The 21,982-nt window shown below is 44.4% G+C and overlaps 2 protein-coding genes across 2 annotated transcripts in view; both read right to left on the bottom strand.

The window, feature by feature from the left end:
* The window catches only part of LOC148000487 (uncharacterized), a 35,416-nt gene extending 31,945 nt beyond the window's left edge, over positions 1-3,471 (bottom strand). Inside the window, exon 1 of the mRNA XM_087589593.1 lies at positions 3,396-3,471. Coding sequence (XP_087445719.1) covers positions 3,396-3,471 — 76 coding nt within the window. The remainder of the gene's footprint in view (positions 1-3,395) is intronic.
* Positions 2,675-21,982, bottom strand: part of LOC148000488 (uncharacterized) — a 46,590-nt gene continuing 27,282 nt past the window's right edge. The window contains exons 10-13 of the mRNA XM_087589398.1: positions 12,056-12,217; positions 3,821-8,588; positions 3,396-3,718; positions 2,675-2,820 (exon numbers count right to left, since the gene is read on the bottom strand). Of these exons, the coding sequence (XP_087445524.1) occupies positions 3,903-8,588; positions 12,056-12,217 (4,848 nt within the window). The 3' untranslated portion in view covers positions 2,675-2,820; positions 3,396-3,718; positions 3,821-3,902. The remainder of the gene's footprint in view (positions 2,821-3,395; positions 3,719-3,820; positions 8,589-12,055; positions 12,218-21,982) is intronic.

The following is a 21,982-nucleotide window of genomic DNA, read 5'->3' on the forward strand; positions in this document are numbered from 1 at the left end:
TTCAAAATGGTTTAAGCAAAATGAAATGAGGGTCCCAAAGACCAGGGTTCATTTCATAATATTTAAATTTATGAACTGTAAGGATCTTGACTGGCTAAAGAAACAAAAAGGTGTAAGAATGGGACAATCTTGAGAAATAGTAGAATGGGGATTCTACACAGTACATGTGGGAAGTTACATGTGGGGAGTAAATGGACTGACAGAATGAAAAACTACAGTTCATCAAGTCGGAGTATTTAAAGAATATGTTCAATAAACAGAGGAATATTTTGGAATTAGAATGCATAATTTATTATTTATATGAAACTGCAGCTTAAAGACTAATTAATTAAGCCTTTAGAACTACAAGATGATCAAGAAGCATGTGGACAATGGAATGTCTACTACTGTGCTACTGGTTCTCCTTCCTAAGCTAGTACAGCCTAAAAATAGGAAATAAGGGATAGAGACTGGGGTGCTTGGTAAAACTCAATTGGCAAAACACTTGTCCTGAAAACCTCATTGCAGATGTGGGTATAATGGGATCCCCAAAGCTTACTTTCCTGCAAGTATGAAGATAATTTTGCTCCAAGACAGAAAATCAAACACACTAGGGATTTGAGTGAGTGAACAGTCTCCAAAATGGAGGGACCAGGGGTGGAACGAAAATGAGGGTTGATGGTCTGTATTCAGTCCCTAGAACCCACAGTATAGCAGAACAGAACTGTAAAGTGGCATTGTCCTTTGGCCCAAACACAGTAATCCACGTGTGGGGGGTAAAGTGAGAGAAAGACAATATCAGTCTCTATCTTTCATATGTGGATCAATGCACAAACAAGATGTACACATGTGCACAATGTGAGTACTGGGGTTCAGGGTCATAGATCCAATTCAAAATGTCTTTGACCCATCTGCAAACACAGGTCATATTAGAGTAAAATGTTCTTAGTGAATTTTTTTTTACATAAACTAGACAATGTATTGAAATTTCATAAGATTTTATGATAAAATTTACCATGTTGAGATATATATATATATATATATATATATATATATATATACCTTTAGAGATGGATGGGCTGTTAAGAGTTCTAGTTTTGACTGTAGAGCTCTCAGTTTTAATTGCTAGCACATTGCTGGTCACTCACAACTATCTGTAACTCCAATTCCAGGGGAACCAGTACTGAATTCTATCACACATACTGCATAGAAAATGCACAGCAGCAAAATCTCCTACATATAAATCTAATCAATTTAATGATATAAAAAAATGTAATTTCTTTAACTTAAACATGTTAAAGTGCTGAATAGATGGGCTCTAAAAGAAACATTGGAAAAGTATTTATGACTTAATTCAATGATTATGTTTTCTTATAGAAGGCCTAGGATTGGCTCTCTTTAGTTATACAGGCCTCTTATGCCTAGGAGCCCTAAATAGGAATGCAATCCAGTGGGGCTCAGTGAAAAGGAAGGTAAGCATGACCCCTCCCTCTCAGGAGGCAGCCCATAAAATACAGGATGCCCATGATAGACTCTACAGACCCAAGAAGGTAGAAAAGAAGGGCACAAGAAAGGATATTTGAGAATATAGAATGGTCATGGAAGGCATATGGATGGATGAAAGGAGCTGATTAAGAAAGGAGATAGAAAGGGATAGGGTCAGGCAGGGTTCAGTGTGGGAAGGAGGAGGGAACCATGATAATGAATGGAGATCTGTAACTTGTAAGGGTGTTGAGTGAGGGTACAACCTCAGAGAGAGAGACAGAGAATGGGATAGGGGAGGCACACAAGAATCAGTGGAGGTTGTGAATCATAGCCTTGGGGATACAGAGCCTGGGGTGACTGGCTCTTCTAGCTACGCAGCAAGCCCACTGGAGCAATTCGAACATCAACCCAACCACAAAACTTTAAATCCAATTTTTTTCCTGTCTACAGTCAATGAAGGAACAGGGCTGGAGGAGAGACTGAGGGAAAAGCCAACCACCAGCCTACCCAACTTGAAACCCATCGCATTGTCAAGCAACAGTCCCTGACACTATTAATGATATCCTGTTATGCTTGCAGACAGAGTCTAGCATAGGCTGTCCCATGAGAGGGTTCACCCAGAAGCTGACTTAGATGAACACTCCCAGCTAAAATTGGATGGATCTTGAAGACTGTCATGGAAAAATAAGTGGAAGGATTGCAGTCCCTCAGACGATAAGAACGCCACAGGAAGACTAACCAAATCACCTGACCTGGACTCTTAGGGCTCTTAGAGACTGAACCACCAACCAAAGAACATACAGAGGCTGGTCCTAAGCCTCCACACACATAGGTAGGAGATGTGCAGCTTGATCTTTGTGTGAGTCCCAAACAATTACAGCATGGGTTATCCTAAAGGATGTTGCCTGTATGCAGAATAGGTTCTTCTAGCTAGATTGTGTCCTCTGACTCAGTGGGAGAGGAAGGGATTAGTCTCACAGAGACTTCATGTTCCAGGGTGGGAAGATAACCAAATGGCCCCTACCCACTGAGAGGAGAAGGAGAGTGGGGCACAAGGGAACAATTATGGGAGAGGCTGACAGGGAGGGGGCAGTGAGCAGGATGTAAAGTAAATAAGTAAATATTAAAATTGAAAATATTAAAATTGAAAATAATTGAAAAAAGTTTCCAGGAAGCATCACATGGCACAACTGAGACTCCAATGAAACAATCAATTTTTACTTCAGTCTACAATCAGACTGAACATTTTATTTTAAAATTTATATATATGATCAATTCTCCCACACAGACTGTGTTTTGATATTCCAATCGATCCTGGAGGAGCATCAAGGGTCTAGGGATCAGGAGCCGCAGCCACTAGAAGAAAAAGAAGAATTATTAACAGTATCATCAGGCACATCTCTGGTGATATTGTCATGCCCAGCATCAACAACATCAGTGTCATATTCATGTAGATATCAATGTAGACATATCAATGTAGAGAGAAACAGTGAGAAGGTGGATGCTTCTCTTGTTATTTTTAATCTCAGAAGTTGCTTCTTTTGGAATGTTGCGGTCAAAGGCTATGCTAACTTCAGAAGTCAGAGTTCAGAATGACAGCGATAAATAGACAATAACATTTAACAGGAAGTTTTCCCGGCTTAGTCATTCAGGAAACACATGTTTTCACTGGAAGTGACAATAATCTCCTCATTCTAGAATAGGAAACATCCAAGTAGGAAAAAATATTACCTGGTCAGTTGTATTTCTCTAAACTGGATTTGTTACATTATGAAAATTATTTTCTATAAATTGAGAAAAAATAAAGTTTTCAGGTTCTAGGTTATGCGTAAATAGCCCTATAGAAGTATGAAATTTATTAACAAAAGAGACCTAGGTTTCTAGTAAAACAATCTTAATCTATTTTAAGCTACTATTTTAGTTTAACTTACCTGGTCCGACTCTCTTCTTAGTGGGAGCTCCTTGGCCATTTTCTTCATGCCATGCTTGTTGAATTTGGATTTTCATCCATGTTATGATGGATAAGAGTGAGGATATAAGCCATATGAAGAGCAAAAAAGGTATGCGTGGTATCTCTGTTGCCCGAAGATATCCACTCTCCCTGAGAAGGATCAAGCTGTGGTTTATTGGTTCAGCTCGTGCGGAAGCATGAAAAATATCCTCAGCACCCTGAGTAGCAGGCAGACCTTCTTCTACGTCAGGAGTAAAAGAAGATTCCTCATCTGAAGTAGCAGAATCAAATATTTCTTCTTCACTAAGGGATATCAAAAGAGTCAGGTTAGTCATTTGAATGGAGTCAAGGGAATAACAAGTGCAGGAACCAGGAGTGGGCTCTGGGTCAGCATGGGGTTTGTACCTTGTACTCTCCTTGTAAAGAGGTAAATCAACTACATAATCCAATCCAATGTGACTAGCTGGTCCTGAGTCATGACTCTCAACTAACACACTACTGTCAGCAGCACATGTAACAGACAGCCGAGGTTCAAGAGCAGCCAGACAGTCAGCAACAATGGCAGGATCTGTAGGCTCAGCATCAATAGCAGCCATACTGTCAGCAGGGTGGGTGGACATACTGGACTCAGGCTGAAAGCAGGCAGACAGTCAGCAGTACTGGAGCAATTAGTATGTTCAGGCTCAACAGCAGTCAGAATGTCAGCATGGTGGGTGGCCATAGTTGGCTCTGGCTCAGCAGAGTCCAGACAGTCAGCAGCTTTGGTGGAATTAGTCAGTTCAGGCTCAATAGCTACCAAACTGTCAGCAGGGTGTGGGGACATAGATGACTCAGGCTGAACAGAATCCAGACAGTCAGCAGGGTGGTTTGACCTAGTTAGCTCAGGCTGAACAGTAGCCAGACAATCAGCAGCTTTGGTGGAAAAAGTAGGCTCAGGCTCAACAGATGCCAAAGTGTCAGCAGGCTGGGTGGACATGGTTGGCTCAGCCTTGAGAGAAGCCAAACAGTCAGCAGCTTTATTGGCATGAGACAGCTCATGCTCAAGAGCAGCCAGACTGTCGGAACGGGGGGTGGGCATAGCTGGCTCTTGTTCAATAGAGTCCAGACCATCAGCAGCATTGGTAGAATTATTATGTTCAGGCTCAACAGCTGCCAAACTGTCAGCAGGCTGGGTGGACATGGTTGTCTCAGTCCCAACAGAAGCCAGACAATCAGTAGCATTGGTGGAATTAATCAGCTCAGCCTTGAGAGAAGCCAGACAGCCAGCATCTTTGTTGGCATGAGACAGCTCATGCTCAAGAGCAGCCAGACTGTCGGCACGGTGGGTGGACATAGCTGGCTCTGGCTCAACATAGGCCAGGCAGTCAGCAGCACTGGAGGATTTAGTCGACTCAGGCTCAAGAGCAGCCAGACAGTAAGCAGCATTGGTGGAATGTGTAGGCTCAAGCTCATCAGTAGCCATATTGTCAGCAGGGTGGGTGGACATAGTTGTCTCAGTCCCAACAGAAGCCAAACAATCAGAAGCATTGGTAGAATCAATTGACTCAGCCTTCTGAGAAGCCAGACAGTCAGCAGTGTTGTTGGAATTAGTCAGCTCATGCTCAAGAGCAGCCAGACTGTCGGCACGGTGGGTGGGCTTAGCTGGCTCTTGTTCAACAGAGTCCAGACCGTCAGCAGCATTGGTGGAATTATGTTCAGGCTCAACAGCTGCCAAACTGTCAGTAGGCTGGGTGGACATGGTTGTCTCAGTCCCAACAGAAGCCAGACAATCAGTAGCATTGATGGAATTAATCAGCTCAGCCTTGAGAGAAGCCAGACAGTCAGCATCTTTGTTGACATGAGACAGCTCATGCTCAAGAGCAGCCAGACTGTCGGCACGGTGGGTGGACATACCTGGCTCTGGCTCAACATAGGCCAGACAGTCAGCAGAATTGGAGGATTTAGTCGACTTAGGCTCAAGAGCAGCCAGACAGTAAGCAGCGTTGGTCGAATTTGTAGGCTCAAGCTCATCAGTAGCCATATTATCAGCAGGGTGTGTGGACATAGATGACTCAGGCTGAACAGAGTCCAGACAGTAAGCAGGGTGGTTTGACCTAGTTAGCTCTGGCAGAACAGTAGCCAGAAAATCAGCAGCTCTGGTGGAAATTGTAGGCTCAGGCTCAACAGCTGCCGAACTGTCAGCAGGCTGGGTGGACATGGTTGGCTCAGCCTTGAGAGAAGCCAGACAGTCAGCAGCTTTGTTGGCATGAGACAGCTCATGCTCAAGAGCAGCCAGACTGTCGGCATGGTGGGTGGACATAGCTGGCTCTGGCTCAACGGAGTCCAGACTGTCAGCAGCATTGGTAGAATCATTATAGTCAGGCTCATGAGCAATAGGAATATCAGCAAGGTGGGTAGACATGGTTGTCTCAGACCCAACAGAAGCCAGAATATCAGCAGTATTGGAGGAATTAGTCGACTGGGGCTCAAGAGCGGCCAGAAAGTAAGCAGCATTGGTGGAATGTGTAGGCTCAAGCTCATCCGTAGCCATATTGTCAGCAGGGTGGGTGGACACAGTTGTCTCAGTCCCAACAGAAGCCAAACAATCAGTAGCATTGGTAGAATCAATTGACTCAGCCTTCTGAGAAGCCAGACAGTCAGCAGTGTTGTTGGAATTAGTCAGCTCATGCTCAAGAGCAGCCAGACTGTTGGAACGGTGGGTGGGATTAGCTGGCTCTTGTTCAACAGAGCCCAGACCATCAGCAGCATTGGTGGAACTATCATGTTCAGGCTCAACAGCTGCCACACTGTCAGTAGGCTGGGTGGACATGGTTGTCTCAGTCCCAAAAGAAGCCAGAAAATCAGTAGCATTGATGGAATTAATCAGCTCAGTCTTGAGAGAAGGCAGACAGTCAGCATCTTTGTTGGCATGAGACAGCTCATGCTCAAGAGCAGCCAGACTGTCGGCACGGTGGGTGGACATACCTGGCTCTGGCTCAACATAGGCCAGACAGTCAGCAGCATTGGAGGATTTAGTCGACTCAGGCTCAAGAGCAGCCAGACAGCAAGCAGCGTTGGTCGAATTTGTAGGCTCAAGCTCATCAGTAGCCATATTATCAGCAGGGTGTGTGGACATAGATGACTCAGGCTGAACAGAGTCCAGACAGTCAGCAGGGTGGTTTGACCTAGTTAGCTCTGGCAGAACAGTAGCCAGAAAATCAGCAGCTCTGGTGGAAATTGTAGGCTCAGGCTCAACAGCTGCCAAACTGTCAGCAGGCTGGGTGGACATGGTTGTCTCAGTCCCAACAGAAGCCAGACAATCAGTAGCATTGGTGGAATTAATCAGCTCAGCCTTGAGAGAAGCCAGACAGCCAGCATCTTTGTTGGCATGAGACAGCTCATGCTCAAGAGCAGCCAGACTGTCGGCACGGTGGGTGGACATAGCTGGCTCTGGCTCAACATAGGCCAGGCAGTCAGCAGCACTGGAGGATTTAGTCGACTCAGGCTCAAGAGCAGCCAGACAGTAAGCAGCATTGGTGGAATGTGTAGGCTCAAGCTCATCAGTAGCCATATTGTCAGCAGGGTGGGTGGACATAGTTGTCTCAGTCCCAACAGAAGCCAAACAATCAGAAGCATTGGTAGAATCAATTGACTCAGCCTTCTGAGAAGCCAGACAGTCAGCAGTGTTGTTGGAATTAGTCAGCTCATGCTCAAGAGCAGCCAGACTGTCGGCATGGTGGGTGGGCTTAGCTGGCTCTTGTTCAACAGAGTCCAGACCGTCAGCAGCATTGGTGGAATTATGTTCAGGCTCAACAGCTGCCAAACTGTCAGTAGGCTGGGTGGACATGGTTGTCTCAGTCCCAACAGAAGCCAGACAATCAGTAGCATTGATGGAATTAATCAGCTCAGGCTTGAGAGAAGCCAGACAGTCAGCATCTTTGTTGACATGAGACAGCTCATGCTCAAGAGCAGCCAGACTGTTGGCACGGTGGGTGGACATAGCTGGCTCTGGCTCAACGGAGTCCAGACTGTCAGCAGCATTGGTAGAATCATTATAGTCAGGCTCATGAGTAATAGGAATATCAGCAAGGTGGGTAGACATGGTTGTCTCAGACCCAACAGAAGCCAGAATATCAGCAGCATTGGAGGAATTAGTCGACTGGGGCTCAAGAGCGGCCAGAAAGTAAGCAGCATTGGTGGAATGTGTAGCCTCAAGCTCATCAGTAGCCATATTGTCAGCCGGGTGGGTGGACATAGTTGTCTCAGTTCCAACAGAAGCCAAACAATCAGTAGCATTGGTAGAATCAATTGACTCAGCCTTCTGAGAAGCCAGACAGTCAGCAGTGTTGTTGGAATTAGTCAGCTCATGCTCAAGAGCAGCCAGACTGTCGGCACGGTAGGTGGGCTTAGATGGCTCTTGTTCAACAGAGTCCTTACCGTCAGCAGTATTGGTGGAATTATGTTCAGGCTCAACAGCTGCCAAATTGTCAGTAGGCTGGGTTGACATGGTTGTCTCAGTCCCAACAGAAGCCAGACAATCAGTAGCATTGGTGGAATTAATCAGCTCAGCCTTGAGAGAAGCCAGACAGTCAGCATCTTTGTTGGCATGAGACAGCTGATGCTCAAGAGCAGCCAGACTGTCGGCACGGTGGGTGGACATAGCTGGCTCTGGCTCAACATAGGCCAGACAGTCAGCAGCATTGGAGGATTTAGTCGACTCAGGCTCAAGAGCAGCCAGTGTGTCAGCAGGGTGCTTGGACATAGTTGGCTCTGGTTCCACATCAGGCAGACTGTCAGCAGGGTGGGTGGACATGTTTGGCTCAGGCTCAAGGTCAGCCAGACAGTCAGCAGCTTTGGTACAAGTATTATGTGCAGGCTCGTCAGCAGTCAGAATGTCAGCAGGGTGGGTGGACATAGTCGGCTCAGGCTCAACAGCTGCCATACTGTCAGCAGGGTTGGTGGACATAGCGGGCTCTGGTGCAACAGCAGCCCGACAGTCAGCGGCATTGGTAGAAATAGTCGGATCAGGCTCAAGGTCAGCCAGACAGTCAGCAGTGTTGTTGAAATTAGTCAGCTCAGGCTCAAGAGCAGCCAGAGTGTCAGCAGGGTGGGTGGACATAGTTGGCTCTGGTTCCACATCTGGCAGACAGTCAGCAGGGTAGGTGGACATAGTTGGCTCTGGTGCAACAGCAGCCTGAAAGTCAGCGGCATTGGTAGAAATAGTCGGATCAGGCTCAAGGTCAGCCAGACAGTCAGCAGTGTTGTTGAAATTGGTCAGCTCAGGCTCAAGAGCAGCCAGAGTGTCAGCAGGGTGGGTGGACATAGTTGGCTCTGGTTCCACATCAGGCAGACTGTCAGCAGGGTGGGTGGACATGTTTGGCTCAGGCTCAAGGTCAGCCTGACAGTCAGCAGCTTTGGTAGAAGTATTATGTTCAGGCTCGTCAGCAGTCAGAATGTCAGCAGGGTGGGTGGACATAGTCGGCTCAGGCTCAACAGCTGCCATACTGTCAGCAGGGTTGGTGGACATAGCGGGCTCTGGTGCAACAGCAGCCGACAGTCAGCGGCATTGGTAGAAATAGTCGGATCAGGCTCAAGGTCAGCCAGACAGTCAGCAGTGTTGTTGGAATTAGTCAGCTCAGGCTCAAGAGCAGCCAGAGTGTCAGCAGGGTGGGTGGACATAGTTGGCTCTGGTTCCACATCAGGCAGACAGTCAGCAGGGTGGGTGGACATAGTTGGCTCTGGTGCAACAGCAGCCTGAAAGTCAGCGGCATTGGTAGAAATAGTCGGATCAGGCTCAAGGTCAGCCAGACAGTCAGCAGTGTTGTTGAAATTGGTCAGCTCAAGCTCAAGAGCAGCCAGAGTGTCAGCAGGGTGGGTGGACATAGTTGGCTCTGGTTCCACATCAGGCAGACTGTCAGCAGGGTGGGTGGACATGTTTGGCTCAGGCTCAAGGTCAGCCAGACAGTCAGCAGCTTTGGTAGAATTATTATGTTCAGGCTCATCAGCAGTCAGAATGTCAGCAGGGTGGGTGGACATAGTCGGCTCAGGCTCAACAGCTGCCATACTGTCAGCAGGGTTGGTGGACATAGCAGGCTCTGGTGCAACAGCAGCCTGAAAGTCAGCGGCATTGGTAGAAATCGTCGGATCAGGCTCAAGGTCAGCCAGACAGTCAGCAGTGTTGTTGGAATTAGTCAGCTCAGGCTCAAGAGCAGCCAGAGTGTCAGCAGGGTGGGTGGACATAGTTGGCTCTGGTTCCACATCTGGCAGACAGTCAGCAGGGTAGGTGGACATAGCAGGCTCTGGTGCAACAGCAGCCTGAAAGTCAGCGGCATTGGTAGAAATCGTCGGATCAGGCTCAAGGTCAGCCAGACAGTGAGCAGTGTTGTTGGAATTAGTCAGCTCAGGCTCAAGAGCAGCCAGAGTGTCAGCAGGGTGGGTGGACATAGTTGGCTCTGGTTCCACATCTGGCAGACAGTCAGCAGGGTAGGTGGACATAGTTGACTCTGGTGCAACAGCAGCCTGAAAGTCAGCGGCATTGGTAGAAATAGTCGGATCAGGCTCAAGGTCAGCCAGACAGTCAGCAGTGTTGTTGAAATTGGTCAGCTCAGGCTCAAGAGCAGCCAGAGTGTCAGCAGGGTGGGTGGACATAGTTGGCTCTGGTTCCACATCAGGCAGACTGTCAGCAGGGTGGGTGGACATGTTTGGCTCAGGCTCAAGGTCAGCCTGACAGTCAGCAGCTTTGGTAGAAGTATTATGTTCAGGCTCGTCAGCAGTCAGAATGTCAGCAGGGTGGGTGGACATAGTCGGCTCAGGCTCAACAGCTGCCATACTGTCAGCAGGGTTGGTGGACATAGCGGGCTCTGGTGCAACAGCAGCCCGACAGTCAGCGGCATTGGTAGAAATAGTCGGATCAGGCTCAAGGTCAGCCAGACAGTCAGCAGTGTTGTTGGAATTAGTCAGCTCAGGCTCAAGAGCAGCCAGAGTGTCAGCAGGGTGGGTGGACATAGTTGGCTCTGGTTCCACATCAGGCAGACAGTCAGCAGGGTGGGTGGACATAGTTGGCTCTGGTGCAACAGCAGCCTGAAAGTCAGCGGCATTGGTAGAAATAGTCGGATCAGGCTCAAGGTCAGCCAGACAGTCAGCAGTGTTGTTGAAATTGGTCAGCTCAAGCTCAAGAGCAGCCAGAGTGTCAGCAGGGTGGGTGGACATAGTTGGCTCTGGTTCCACATCAGGCAGACTGTCAGCAGGGTGGGTGGACATGTTTGGCTCAGGCTCAAGGTCAGCCAGACAGTCAGCAGCTTTGGTAGAATTATTATGTTCAGGCTCATCAGCAGTCAGAATGTCAGCAGGGTGGGTGGACATAGTCGGCTCAGGCTCAACAGCTGCCATACTGTCAGCAGGGTTGGTGGACATAGCAGGCTCTGGTGCAACAGCAGCCTGAAAGTCAGCGGCATTGGTAGAAATCGTCGGATCAGGCTCAAGGTCAGCCAGACAGTCAGCAGTGTTGTTGGAATTAGTCAGCTCAGGCTCAAGAGCAGCCAGAGTGTCAGCAGGGTGGGTGGACATAGTTGGCTCTGGTTCCACATCTGGCAGACAGTCAGCAGGGTAGGTGGACATAGCAGGCTCTGGTGCAACAGCAGCCTGAAAGTCAGCGGCATTGGTAGAAATCGTCGGATCAGGCTCAAGGTCAGCCAGACAGTGAGCAGTGTTGTTGGAATTAGTCAGCTCAGGCTCAAGAGCAGCCAGAGTGTCAGCAGGGTGGGTGGACATAGTTGGCTCTGGTTCCACATCTGGCAGACAGTCAGCAGGGTAGGTGGACATAGTTGACTCTGGTGCAACAGCAGCCTGAAAGTCAGCGGCATTGGTAGAAATAGTCGGATCAGGCTCAAGGTCAGCCAGACAGTCAGCAGTGTTGTTGAAATTGGTCAGCTCAGGCTCAAGAGCAGCCAGAGTGTCAGCAGGGTGGGTGGACATAGTTGGCTCTGGTTCCACATCAGGCAGACTGTCAGCAGGGTGGGTGGACATGTTTGGCTCAGGCTCAAGGTCAGCCAGACAGTCAGCAGTGTTGTTGAAAGTAGTCAGCTCAGGCTCAAGAGCAGCCAGAGTGTCAGCAGGGTGGGTGGTCATAGTTGGCTCTGGTTCCACATCAGGCAGACAGTCAGCAGGGTGGGTGGACATAGTTGGCTCTGGTGCAACAGCAGCCTGAAAGTCAGCGGCATTGGTAGAAATCGTCGGATCAGGCTCAAGGTCAGCCAGACAGTCAGCAGTGTTGTTGGAATTAGTCAGTTCAGGCTCAAGAGCAGCCAGAGTGTCAGCAGGGTGGGTGGACATAGTTGGCTCTGGTTCCACATCAGGCAGACTATCAGCAGGGTGGGTGGACATGTTTGGCTCAGGCTCAAGGTCAGCCAGACAGTCAGCAGTGTTGTTGAAAGTAGTCAGCTCAGGCTCAAGAGCAGCCAGAGTGTCAGCAGGGTGGGTGGACATAGTTGGCTCTGGTTCCACATCAGGCAGACAGTCAGCAGGGTGGGTGGACATAGTTGGCTCTGGTGCAACAGCAGCCTGAAAGTCAGCGGCATTGGTAGAAATAGTCGGATCAGGCTCAAGGTCAGCCAGACAGTCAGCAGTGTTGTTGGAATTAGTCAGCTCACGCTCAAGAGCAGCCAGACAGTCAGTAGCATTTGTAGAATTTGTTGGGTCAGGCTCGGCAGCATCCAGGCTGTCAGCAGTAGAGGTGGAAGCTTCACGATCAGCAGTAGCCTTAGGAATAGAATTTCTATGCTCAGAAGACACCGCATAGAAATTATCTGTTTCATATTTTTCATCCTAAAACGAAAATTAGCAGTGATACTTTTGATTGAAAATTTACTGATTTTATTCATTCTATCACCCTTCTGATAATGTCAGAACCTGGATTCATAGTCCCCAAACTATTTGTGTATTCTGTCGAAAGTTAGCACGACATTCAGTGACATTCAGTGAAGTCTGCTTCCTGTCTGCTTGAGTAATTGGCCCAGAGTTTTTCAAAGTCTTTACTGTGGATCTCTTTAGGTTTATACTTAGATTTCTTCTGCTCTTTGCTACCTGAAGTCATTTTTCCTTGTAAGATGGAAATATATAAATAGAAAGGACAAAATGTGACTCTTGGCCTCTGATGTTTTGCTCTACTCTTCCTCTAAATAGTGATTTTGTAATATTCTCTTTCCTTCATATTCTATGGTTCATTCTGCACTGTTTCTCTCTAAAACTCTCCAAGTAAAAAGGCCACCTCCCTCCCTCCGCCCCTCCCTTCCTCCTCCCTCCTTCCTCTCTCTCTCTCTCTCTCTCTCTCCCCCCGTCTTTTTGTACTTTCTGCTGCACTACCCCTCAAGTAGCCACTTTTCTTATTCCTTCGTGAGAGAGATGGGAATATTCTTTATACCAAATCTTTCTCTGGATAATCACCTTCTCTTTCATGCAATTAAGCATCACGTTTAAACGAGGTGCTTCATTCTATAAACTAAGGTTACATTGATTACTTAGCATTAAGGGTGGGTACTAAGGAAATGTCTACATTCCAGTTTGAGAGATTAAAGGTCTGTGCAAAGGCTGAACCACAGCAATTACTAGAAATTTGTTTATAAGTAAACAACGCAATCTGGGAGGAGGGCACAGTATCGTCAACTATTCTGTAACATCATGACTATTGCTACACTTACAGGATGTATATTAAGACCTCATCCAGCACCTCTGTGGTGGCTTGAATGTCAACAGCCCCATAGGCTCACATTATGCTTGCTGTGCAGAGCGCTGAATTATTTTCAATAGGAGTAGGTGGTGGGGCTGTTTTGTAGTAAAACTGTTGCCAGGATGAGGTTTAAGATTTCAATAGAGAGACAGAGCTGGAAACAGAGTAGAACAACAGTGCTTTCTTTTGGCATCTGAGACACCGCCAGAACCTGAAGGGACTGACCATATAAACAGTTCTCTACACCCAAATCCTGTGGGAGGGAGAGCTAAACCTTCAGAGAGGCAGACATGCCTGGGAAACCAGAAGAGACTGCACTCTGCACACATTACTGACTCCAGAGGAAAACACCAAAGGCCATCTGGAACCCTGATGCACAGAAGCTCCCGGAAAGGGCGGCTCAGAATTTCCTGGTGGCTGCCGCCTCGGAGAGCTCATAAGCAACACCCCATGAGCAACCTTGAGCCTCCGGATCACAGGTAAGACCAACTTTTCTGCTCCAAGTGACCTGCCTGGTGAATTCAGGGCACAGGCCCACAGGAACAGCTGAAGACCTGTAGATAGGAAAAAACTACACGCCCCAAAGCAGAACACTCTGTTCCCATAACTGGCTGAAAGAAAACAGGAAAACAGGTCTACAGCACTCCTGAAAAACAGGCATATAGGACAGTCTAGCCACTGTCAGAAATAGCAGAACAAAGTAACACTAGAGATAATCTGATGGCGAGAGGCAAGCACAGGAACCCAAGCAACAGAAACCAAGACTACATGGCATCATCGGAGCCCAATTCTCCCACCAAAGCAAACACAAAATATCCAAACACACAAGAAAAGCAAGATCTAGTTTCAAAATCATATTTGATCATGATGCTGGAGAACTTCCAGAAAGACATGAATAACTCCCTTAGAGAACAAGTAGAAGCCGACAGAGAGGAATCGCAAAAATCCCTGAAAGAATTCCAGGAAAACATAAATAAACAAGTAGAAGCCCATAGAGAGGAGTCACAAAAATCCCTGAAAGAATTCCAGGAAAACACAATCAAACAGTTGAAGGAATTGAAAATGGAAATAGAAGCAATCAAGAAAGAACACATGGAAACAACCCTGGAAATACAAAACCTAAAGAAGAGACAAGGAGCTGTAGATACGAGCTTCACCAACAGAATACAAGATATGGAAGAGAGAATCTCAGGAGCAGAAGATTCCATAGAAATCATCAACTCAACAGTCAAAGATAATGTAAAGCGGAAAAAGCTACTGGTCCAAAACATACAGGAAATCCAGGACTCAATGAGAAGATCAAACCTAAGGATAATAGGTATAGAAGAGAGTGAAGACTCCCAGCTCAAAGGACCAGTAAATATCTTCAACAAAATCATAGAAGAAATCTTCCCTAACCTAAAGAAAGAGATACCCATAAGCATACAAGAAGCCTACAGAACTCCAAATAGATTGGACCAGAAAAGAAACAGCTCCCGTCACATAATAGTCAAAACACCAAACGCACAAAATAAAGAAAGAATATTAAAAGCAGTAAGGGAAAAAGATCAAGTAACATAAAGGCAGACCTATCAGAATCATACAGACTTTTCGCCAGAAACTATAAAATCCAGAAGATCCTGGACAGATGTCATACAGAACCTAAGAGAACACAAATGCCAGCCCAGGTTACTGCATCCTGCAAAACTCTCAATTAACATAGATGAAGAAACCAAGATATTCCAGGACAAAACCAAATTTACACAATATCTTTCTACAAATCCAGCACTACAAAGGATAATAAATGGTAAAGCCCAACATAAGGAGGCAAGAGATACCCTAGACGAAGCAAGAAACTAATCGTCTTGGCAACAAAACAAAGAGAAGAAAAGCGCACAAACATAACCTCATATCCAAATATGAATATAACAGGAAGCAATAATCACTATTCCTTAATATCTCTCAACATCAATGGCCTCAACTCCCCAATGAAAAGACATAGATTAACAAACTGGATACGCAACGAGGACCCTGCATTCTGCTGCCTACAGGAAACACACCTCAGAGACAAAGACAGACACTACCTCAGAGTGAAAGGCTGGAAAACAACTTTCCAAGCAAATGGTCAGAAGAAGCAAGCTGGAGTAGCCATTCTAATGTCAAATAAAATCAATTTTCAACCAAAAGTCATCAAAAAAGATAAGGAAGGACACTTTATATTCATCAAAGGAAAAATCCACCAAGATGAACTCTCAATCCTAAATATCTATGCCCCAAATACAAGGGCACCTACATACATAAAAGAAACCTTACTAAAGCTCAAAACGCACATTGCACCTCACACAATGATGGTAGGAGATTTCAACACCCCACTCTCATCAATGGACAGATCATGGAAATAGAAATTAAACAGAGACCTAGACAGATTAAGAGAATTCATGAGCCAAATGGACTTAACGGATATTTATAGAACATTCTATCCTAAAGCAAAAGGATATACCCTCTTCTCAGCTCCTCATGGTACTTTCTCCAAAATTGACCATATAATTGGTCAAAAAACGGGCCTCAACAGGTACAGAAAGATAGAAATAATCCCATGCATCTTATCAGACCACCATGGCCTAAAGTTGGTCTTCAATAACAATAATGGAAGAATGTCCACATATACGTGGAAATAAAACAATGCTCTATTCAATGATAACCAGGTCAAGGAAGAAATAAAGAAAGAAATTAAAGATTGCTTAGAATTTAATGAAAACGAAGGTACAACATACCCAAACTTATGGGACACAATGAAAGTTGTGCTATGAGGAAACTCATAACGCTGAGTGCCTGCAGAAAGAAACAGGAAAGAGCATATGTCAGCAGCTTGACAACACCCCTAAACGCTCTAGAACAAAAAGAAGCAAACACACCCAGGAGGAGTAGAATGCAGGAAATAATCAAACTCAGAGCTGAAATCAGCCAAGTAGAAACAAATGGACCATAGAAAGAATCAACAGAACCAAGAGATGGTTCTTTGAGACAATCATTAAGATAGATAAACCCTTAGCCAGACTAACTAGAGGACACAGAGAGTGTGTCCAAATTAACAAAATCAGAAATGAAAAGGGAGACATAACTACAGATTCAGACGAAATTCAAAAAAACATCAGATCTTAGTATAAAAGCCTGTATTCAACAAAACTTGAAAATCTGCAGGAAATGGACAATTTCCTAGACAGATACCAGGTACCAAAGTTAAATCAGGAACATATAAACCAGATAAACAACCCCATAACTCCTAAGGAAATGGAAGCAGTCATTAAAGGTCTCCCAACCAAAAAGGGCCCAGGTCCAGACGGATTCAGTGCAGAATTCTATCAGACCTTCATAGAAGACCTCATACCAATATTCTCCAAACTATTCCACAAAAATGAAACAAACGGAGCAATACCGAATTCCTTCTATGAAGCCACAATTACTCTTATACCTAAACCACACAAAGACCCAACAAAGAAAGAGAACCTCAGAACAATTTCCCTTATGAATATCGACACAAGAATACTCAATAAATATCTGGCAAACCAAATCCAAGAGCACATCAAAACAATCATCCACCATGATCAAGTAGGCTTCATCCCAGGCATGCAGGGATAGTTTAATATACGGAAAACCATCAACGTGATCCATTATATAAACAAACTGAAAGAACAGAACCACATGATCATTTCATTAGATGCTGAGAAAGCATTTGACAAAATTCAACACCACTTCATGATAAAAGTCCTGGAAAGAATAGGAATTCAAGGCCCATACCTAAACATAGTAAAAGCCATATAGAGCAAACCAGTTGCTAACATTAAACAATATGGAGAGAAACTTGAAGCAATCCCACTAAAATCAGGGACTAGACAAGGCTGCCCACTCTCTCCCTACTTATTCAATATAGTTCTTGAAGTTCTAGCCAGAGCAATCAGACAACAAATGGAGGTCAAGGGGATACAGATGGGAAAAGAAGAAGTCAAAATATCACTATTTGCAGATGATATGATAGTACATTTAAGTGATCCCAAAAGTTCCACCAGAGAACTACAAAAGCTGATAAACAACTTCAGCAAAGTGGTTGGGTATAAAATTAACTCAAATAAATCAGTAGCCTTCCTCTACACAAAAGAGAAAAAGCTGAGAAAGAAATTAGGGAAATAACACCCTTCATAATAGATCCAAATAATATAAAGTACCTCGGTGTGACTTTATCCAAGCAAGTAAAAGATCTGTACAATAAGAACTTCAAGACTCTGAAGAAAGAAATTGAAGAAGACCTCAGAAGATGGAAAGATCTTCCATGCTCATGGATTGGCAGGATTAATATAGTAAAAATGGCCATCTTACCGAAAGCAATCTACAGATTCAATGCAATCCCCATCAAAATACCAATCCAGTTCTTCAAAGAGTTAGAAAGAACAATTTGCAAATTCATCAACAAAAAGCCCAAGATAGCTAAAACTATCCTCAACAATAAAAGGACTTCAGGAGGAATCACTATCCCTGAACTCAAGCACTATTACAGAGCAATAATGATAAAAACTGCATGGTATTGGAACAGAGACAGACAGATAGACCAATGAAACAGAATTGAAGACCCAGAAATGAACCCACACACCTATGGGCACTTGATTTTTGACAAAGGAGCCAAAACCATCCAATGGAAAAAAGATAGCATTTTCAGCAAATGGTGCTGGTTCAACTGGAGGTCAACATGTAGAAGAATGCAGATCGATCCATGCTTATCACCCTGTACAAAGCTTAAGTCCAAGTGGATCAAGGACCTCCACATCAAACCAGATACACTCAAACTAATAGAAGAAAAACTAGGGAAGCATCTGGAACACATGGGCACTGGAAAAAATTTCCTGAACAAAACACCAATGGCTTATGCTCTAAGATCAAGAATCGACAAATGGGATCTCATAAAACTGCAAAGCTTCTGTAAGGCAAAGGACACTGTGGGTAGGACAAAACGGCCACCAACAGATTGGGAAAAGATCTTTACCAATCCTACAACAGATAGAGGCCTTATATCCAAAATATACAAAGAACTCAAGAAGTTAGACCGCAGCGAGACAAATAACCCTATTAAAAAATGGGGTTCAGAGCTAAACAAAGAATTCACAGCTGAGGAAGGCGAAATGGCTGAGAAACATCTAAAGTAATGTTCAACATCTTTAGTCATAATGGAAATGCAAATCAAAACAACCCTGAGATTTCACCTCACACCAGTGAGAATGGCTAAGATCAAAAACTCAGGTGACAGCAAATGCTGGCGAGGATGTGGAGAAAGAGGAACACTCCTCCATTGTTGGTGGGAAAGCAGACTGGTGCAACCATTCTGGAAATCAGTCTGGAGGTTCCTCAGAAAATTGGACATTGAACTGCCTGAGGATCCAGCTATACCTCTCTTGGGCACATACCCAAAAGTTGCCCCGACATATAAAAAAGACACGTGCTCCACTATGTTCATAGCAGCCTTATTTATAATAGCCAGAAGCTGGAAAGAACCCAGATGCCCTTCAACAGAGGAATGGATACAGAAAATATGGTACATCTACACAATGGAATATTACTCAGCTATCAAAAACAATGACTTTATGAAATTCATAGGCAAATGGCTGCAACTGGAAAATATCATCCTGAGTGAGGCAACCCAATCACAGAAAAACACACATGGTATGCACTCATTGATAAGTGGCTATTAGCCCAAATGCTTGAATTACCCTAGATGCATAGAACAAATGAAACTCAAGACGGATGATCAAAATGTGAATGCTGCACTCCTTCTTTAAAAGGGGAACAAGAATACCCTTGGCAGGGAATAGAGAGGCAAAGATTAAAACAGACACAGAAGGAACACCCATTCAGAGCCTGCCCCACATGTGGCCCAATCATATACAGCCACCCAATTAGACAATATGGATAAAGCGATGAAGTGCATGCCGTCAGGATATGGATGTAGATCTCTCCTGAGAGACACAGCCAGAATACAGCAAATACAGAGGCGAATGCCAGCAGCAAACCACTGAACTGAGAACGGGACCCCCGTTGAAGGAATCAGAGAAAGAACTCGAAGAGCTCGAAGGAGCTCGAGACCCCTTATGAACAACAATGCCAAGCAACCAGAGCTTCCAGGGACTAAGCCACTACCTAAAGACTATACATGGACTGACCCTGGACTCTGACCTCATAGGTAGCAATAAATATTCTAGTAAGATCACCAGTGGAAGGGGAAGCCCTGGGTCCTGCTAAGACTGAACCCCCAGTGAACGTGATTGTTGGGAGGAGGGCAGCAATGGGGGGAGGATGGGGAGGGGAACACCCATAAAGAAGGGGAGGGGGAGGGATTAGGGGGATGTTGGCCTAGAAACCAGGAAAGGGAATAACATTCGAAATGTAAATAAGAAATACTCAAGTTAATAAAAAAAAAAGATTTCAATAGACTGGTGTCATTTCCACTAAGTTCTCTCTTTCCTGTGTAGGTCAAGATGTGATCTCTCAGCTGCTGCTTCATCGTCATGCTTGTCTGCCTGAATCATGATGGTGATTTCTGTATCCAATCTAACCAAGAGACCCACTTCACACCATCTCTTTCTTCTAAACATTTTCTTTCCCATGATATTTTTTACAACTATAGAAAGTGACTAACATAAGCATCAGCTAGTTACAATAAGAGTGTATTTAACAGAGTCTGAAGGATTCATTCAAAGCTGTGAAGTGGTGTTACCCAGGGGATTTGGTCACAAAATGTGTTATCAAATTCCATAAAGCTAGCTTAGATAGGATGCCCGGAACACTCGTTGATTTAAATAGATAAATTCAGGAAGTTGGGCTTGTGAATGGGTTTGATGCTGCATTGTAAATGGGAAGCCTCATTGACTCATACTGCATAAGAAATAAGATCTTCACATGTTTGTTCTTCCTTACACCTCAGGGAAACCCATAACATGGCAGTCTACTTTTGACTTTCAGTGCCAGGTTTGAGGATGATTTACGTTTCTTACTTGCAAAACTGACACGTCAAACATTCTCTGCATCAACAAGCAATATATCACAGAGAAGATTCAACAGAACAGGTGAAGGAGCACTGTTGATCAAAGAATAATGTTGAAGAAGCATGCATTTCCTCTTAGTGTTCACACTATTAAAATGGATCATGAGAGAATTTAAGTTCCTTGGATTTCCTGAGAAAGACAGACTTGAATATAGCAAACCATGGGGTATGTTACACACATAGTCATGTTTTCATATGCAATGTGTTACCAGACTACTTATCACTACCCCATTGAACCATCTGGCTGGCAAATATGCATATACACATGTGTGTGCACTTATACGCATGTATGTATTTGTAACTACATATGTGTACGTGAGAAGATGTGTATACATGCATATATATGCAAGTATATGTATATATGTATATATGTATATATATTTACTGCTTTTAAAATAAAAGGAGAAAGATTGGTGTATAGCCGTTTAGAATAAAAATGAAATGTAGTAAGTGTGAATTTCTCATTCATGTGATCTTTTTCTTTCAGCCAAACTAGGCATCACCTTTGAAATGTGCCTGTGTCATTGTAAATCCTGCTGGCTGTACTTGTTTATAATGACTTATACCTGGTATTCCGCTAGCATGGGGTAGAGAACTGGTATTAACTAGCTAAGGTCTTTCATTTTTTTATTTTATACTCATTACACTGCATTTCCCATGTAGTCTTGTGGGAAGTCTTGTGTTCGTTTGGTTTTATTCAAATTTAACATCAGAAATGATGTTTAGTTTTACTTCAGTGACATTTATTCCTTGGAAGAATGGAAACTACCTTTGTCTTAGTTGTCTCTGTAAGATCCCACTGCTGTAATGATATTGTGGATTGTATTCTAATCATGGGCATATAAAATTTAGTTACTATATTCATCACCATTATTTGTACATTCCATAGCATCATAAAATTCTAGTTAGGATAAAATGTGTTTGCATTAGAAATTTTAGTTTAGAAAATTCTAATGACTTTTCACTGCAATAGAAGGTGATTGCCGAGTGAATTTCTGTTTATTAAAGTACCTGAGTTCTATGTCTTTGCTAAGTTCTTCCTAGAATAAAAATTACTCAGGTTCATCACCTCTAGTAGTTAATTGGAAACCAAATTGATCTAGGCATAAACGAAGAGCATTTGAGTTTGGTTTCTGTAAATTACAGTTTCTAATGATTCCATTATGTGTAATAATTATATCTGAACTTCCTCTTTCCTAATGATGAAATTAGAGGTCTAGAGGAAGGTAGTTAGCTACGTGTTGACAGTATGCAGTGGAGTAAGGAGTAAGTAGTGTGTGTAAGATCAGCAGACACACCCTTCTGCTTGCTTTGTAACTTCTGAAAGGGGATTTAAACAGGAAAGATGGCTGTTACTTTTGAATTTGTTTCTGTACTTTCTGTGACAAAATATCTGATGGGGAAAACCAGTCACTTATTTCAAGGAAGGAACAGGGAGGCCTGACTTTTGGCAGTACATTGTTGGTTCTCACATGCTGGTAGACCGGGAAGCAGATAACACAGTACTGGTACCACAAGTAGTCATAGCCATTAAAATCTACCACTGAAAACCTTCTGCTAGCAAGGCCAGACCCCGAAAGTTAAACAATCTCCCATCAGTGGCCAAGTGTTCAATCACATGAACTCCCATCTCTTTGTCTGATCCTCCCATGCACTGCTTAGCATTTGTGTTAATGTTAAATAACCCCCCCCACACACACACATGCAGAGTTTATCTACTGTTTGTCTGTTAATGCTAACCAAAGTGTAAATCATACTACCAATGTGATAAACCTACTTGGCAGCCTGACTGACAACT

Source organism: Rattus norvegicus, chromosome 16 (assembly GCF_021556685.1).
Source record: "Rattus norvegicus strain SHRSP/BbbUtx chromosome 16, alternate assembly SHRSP_T2T, whole genome shotgun sequence".
NCBI lineage: Eukaryota > Metazoa > Chordata > Mammalia > Rodentia > Muridae > Rattus > Rattus norvegicus.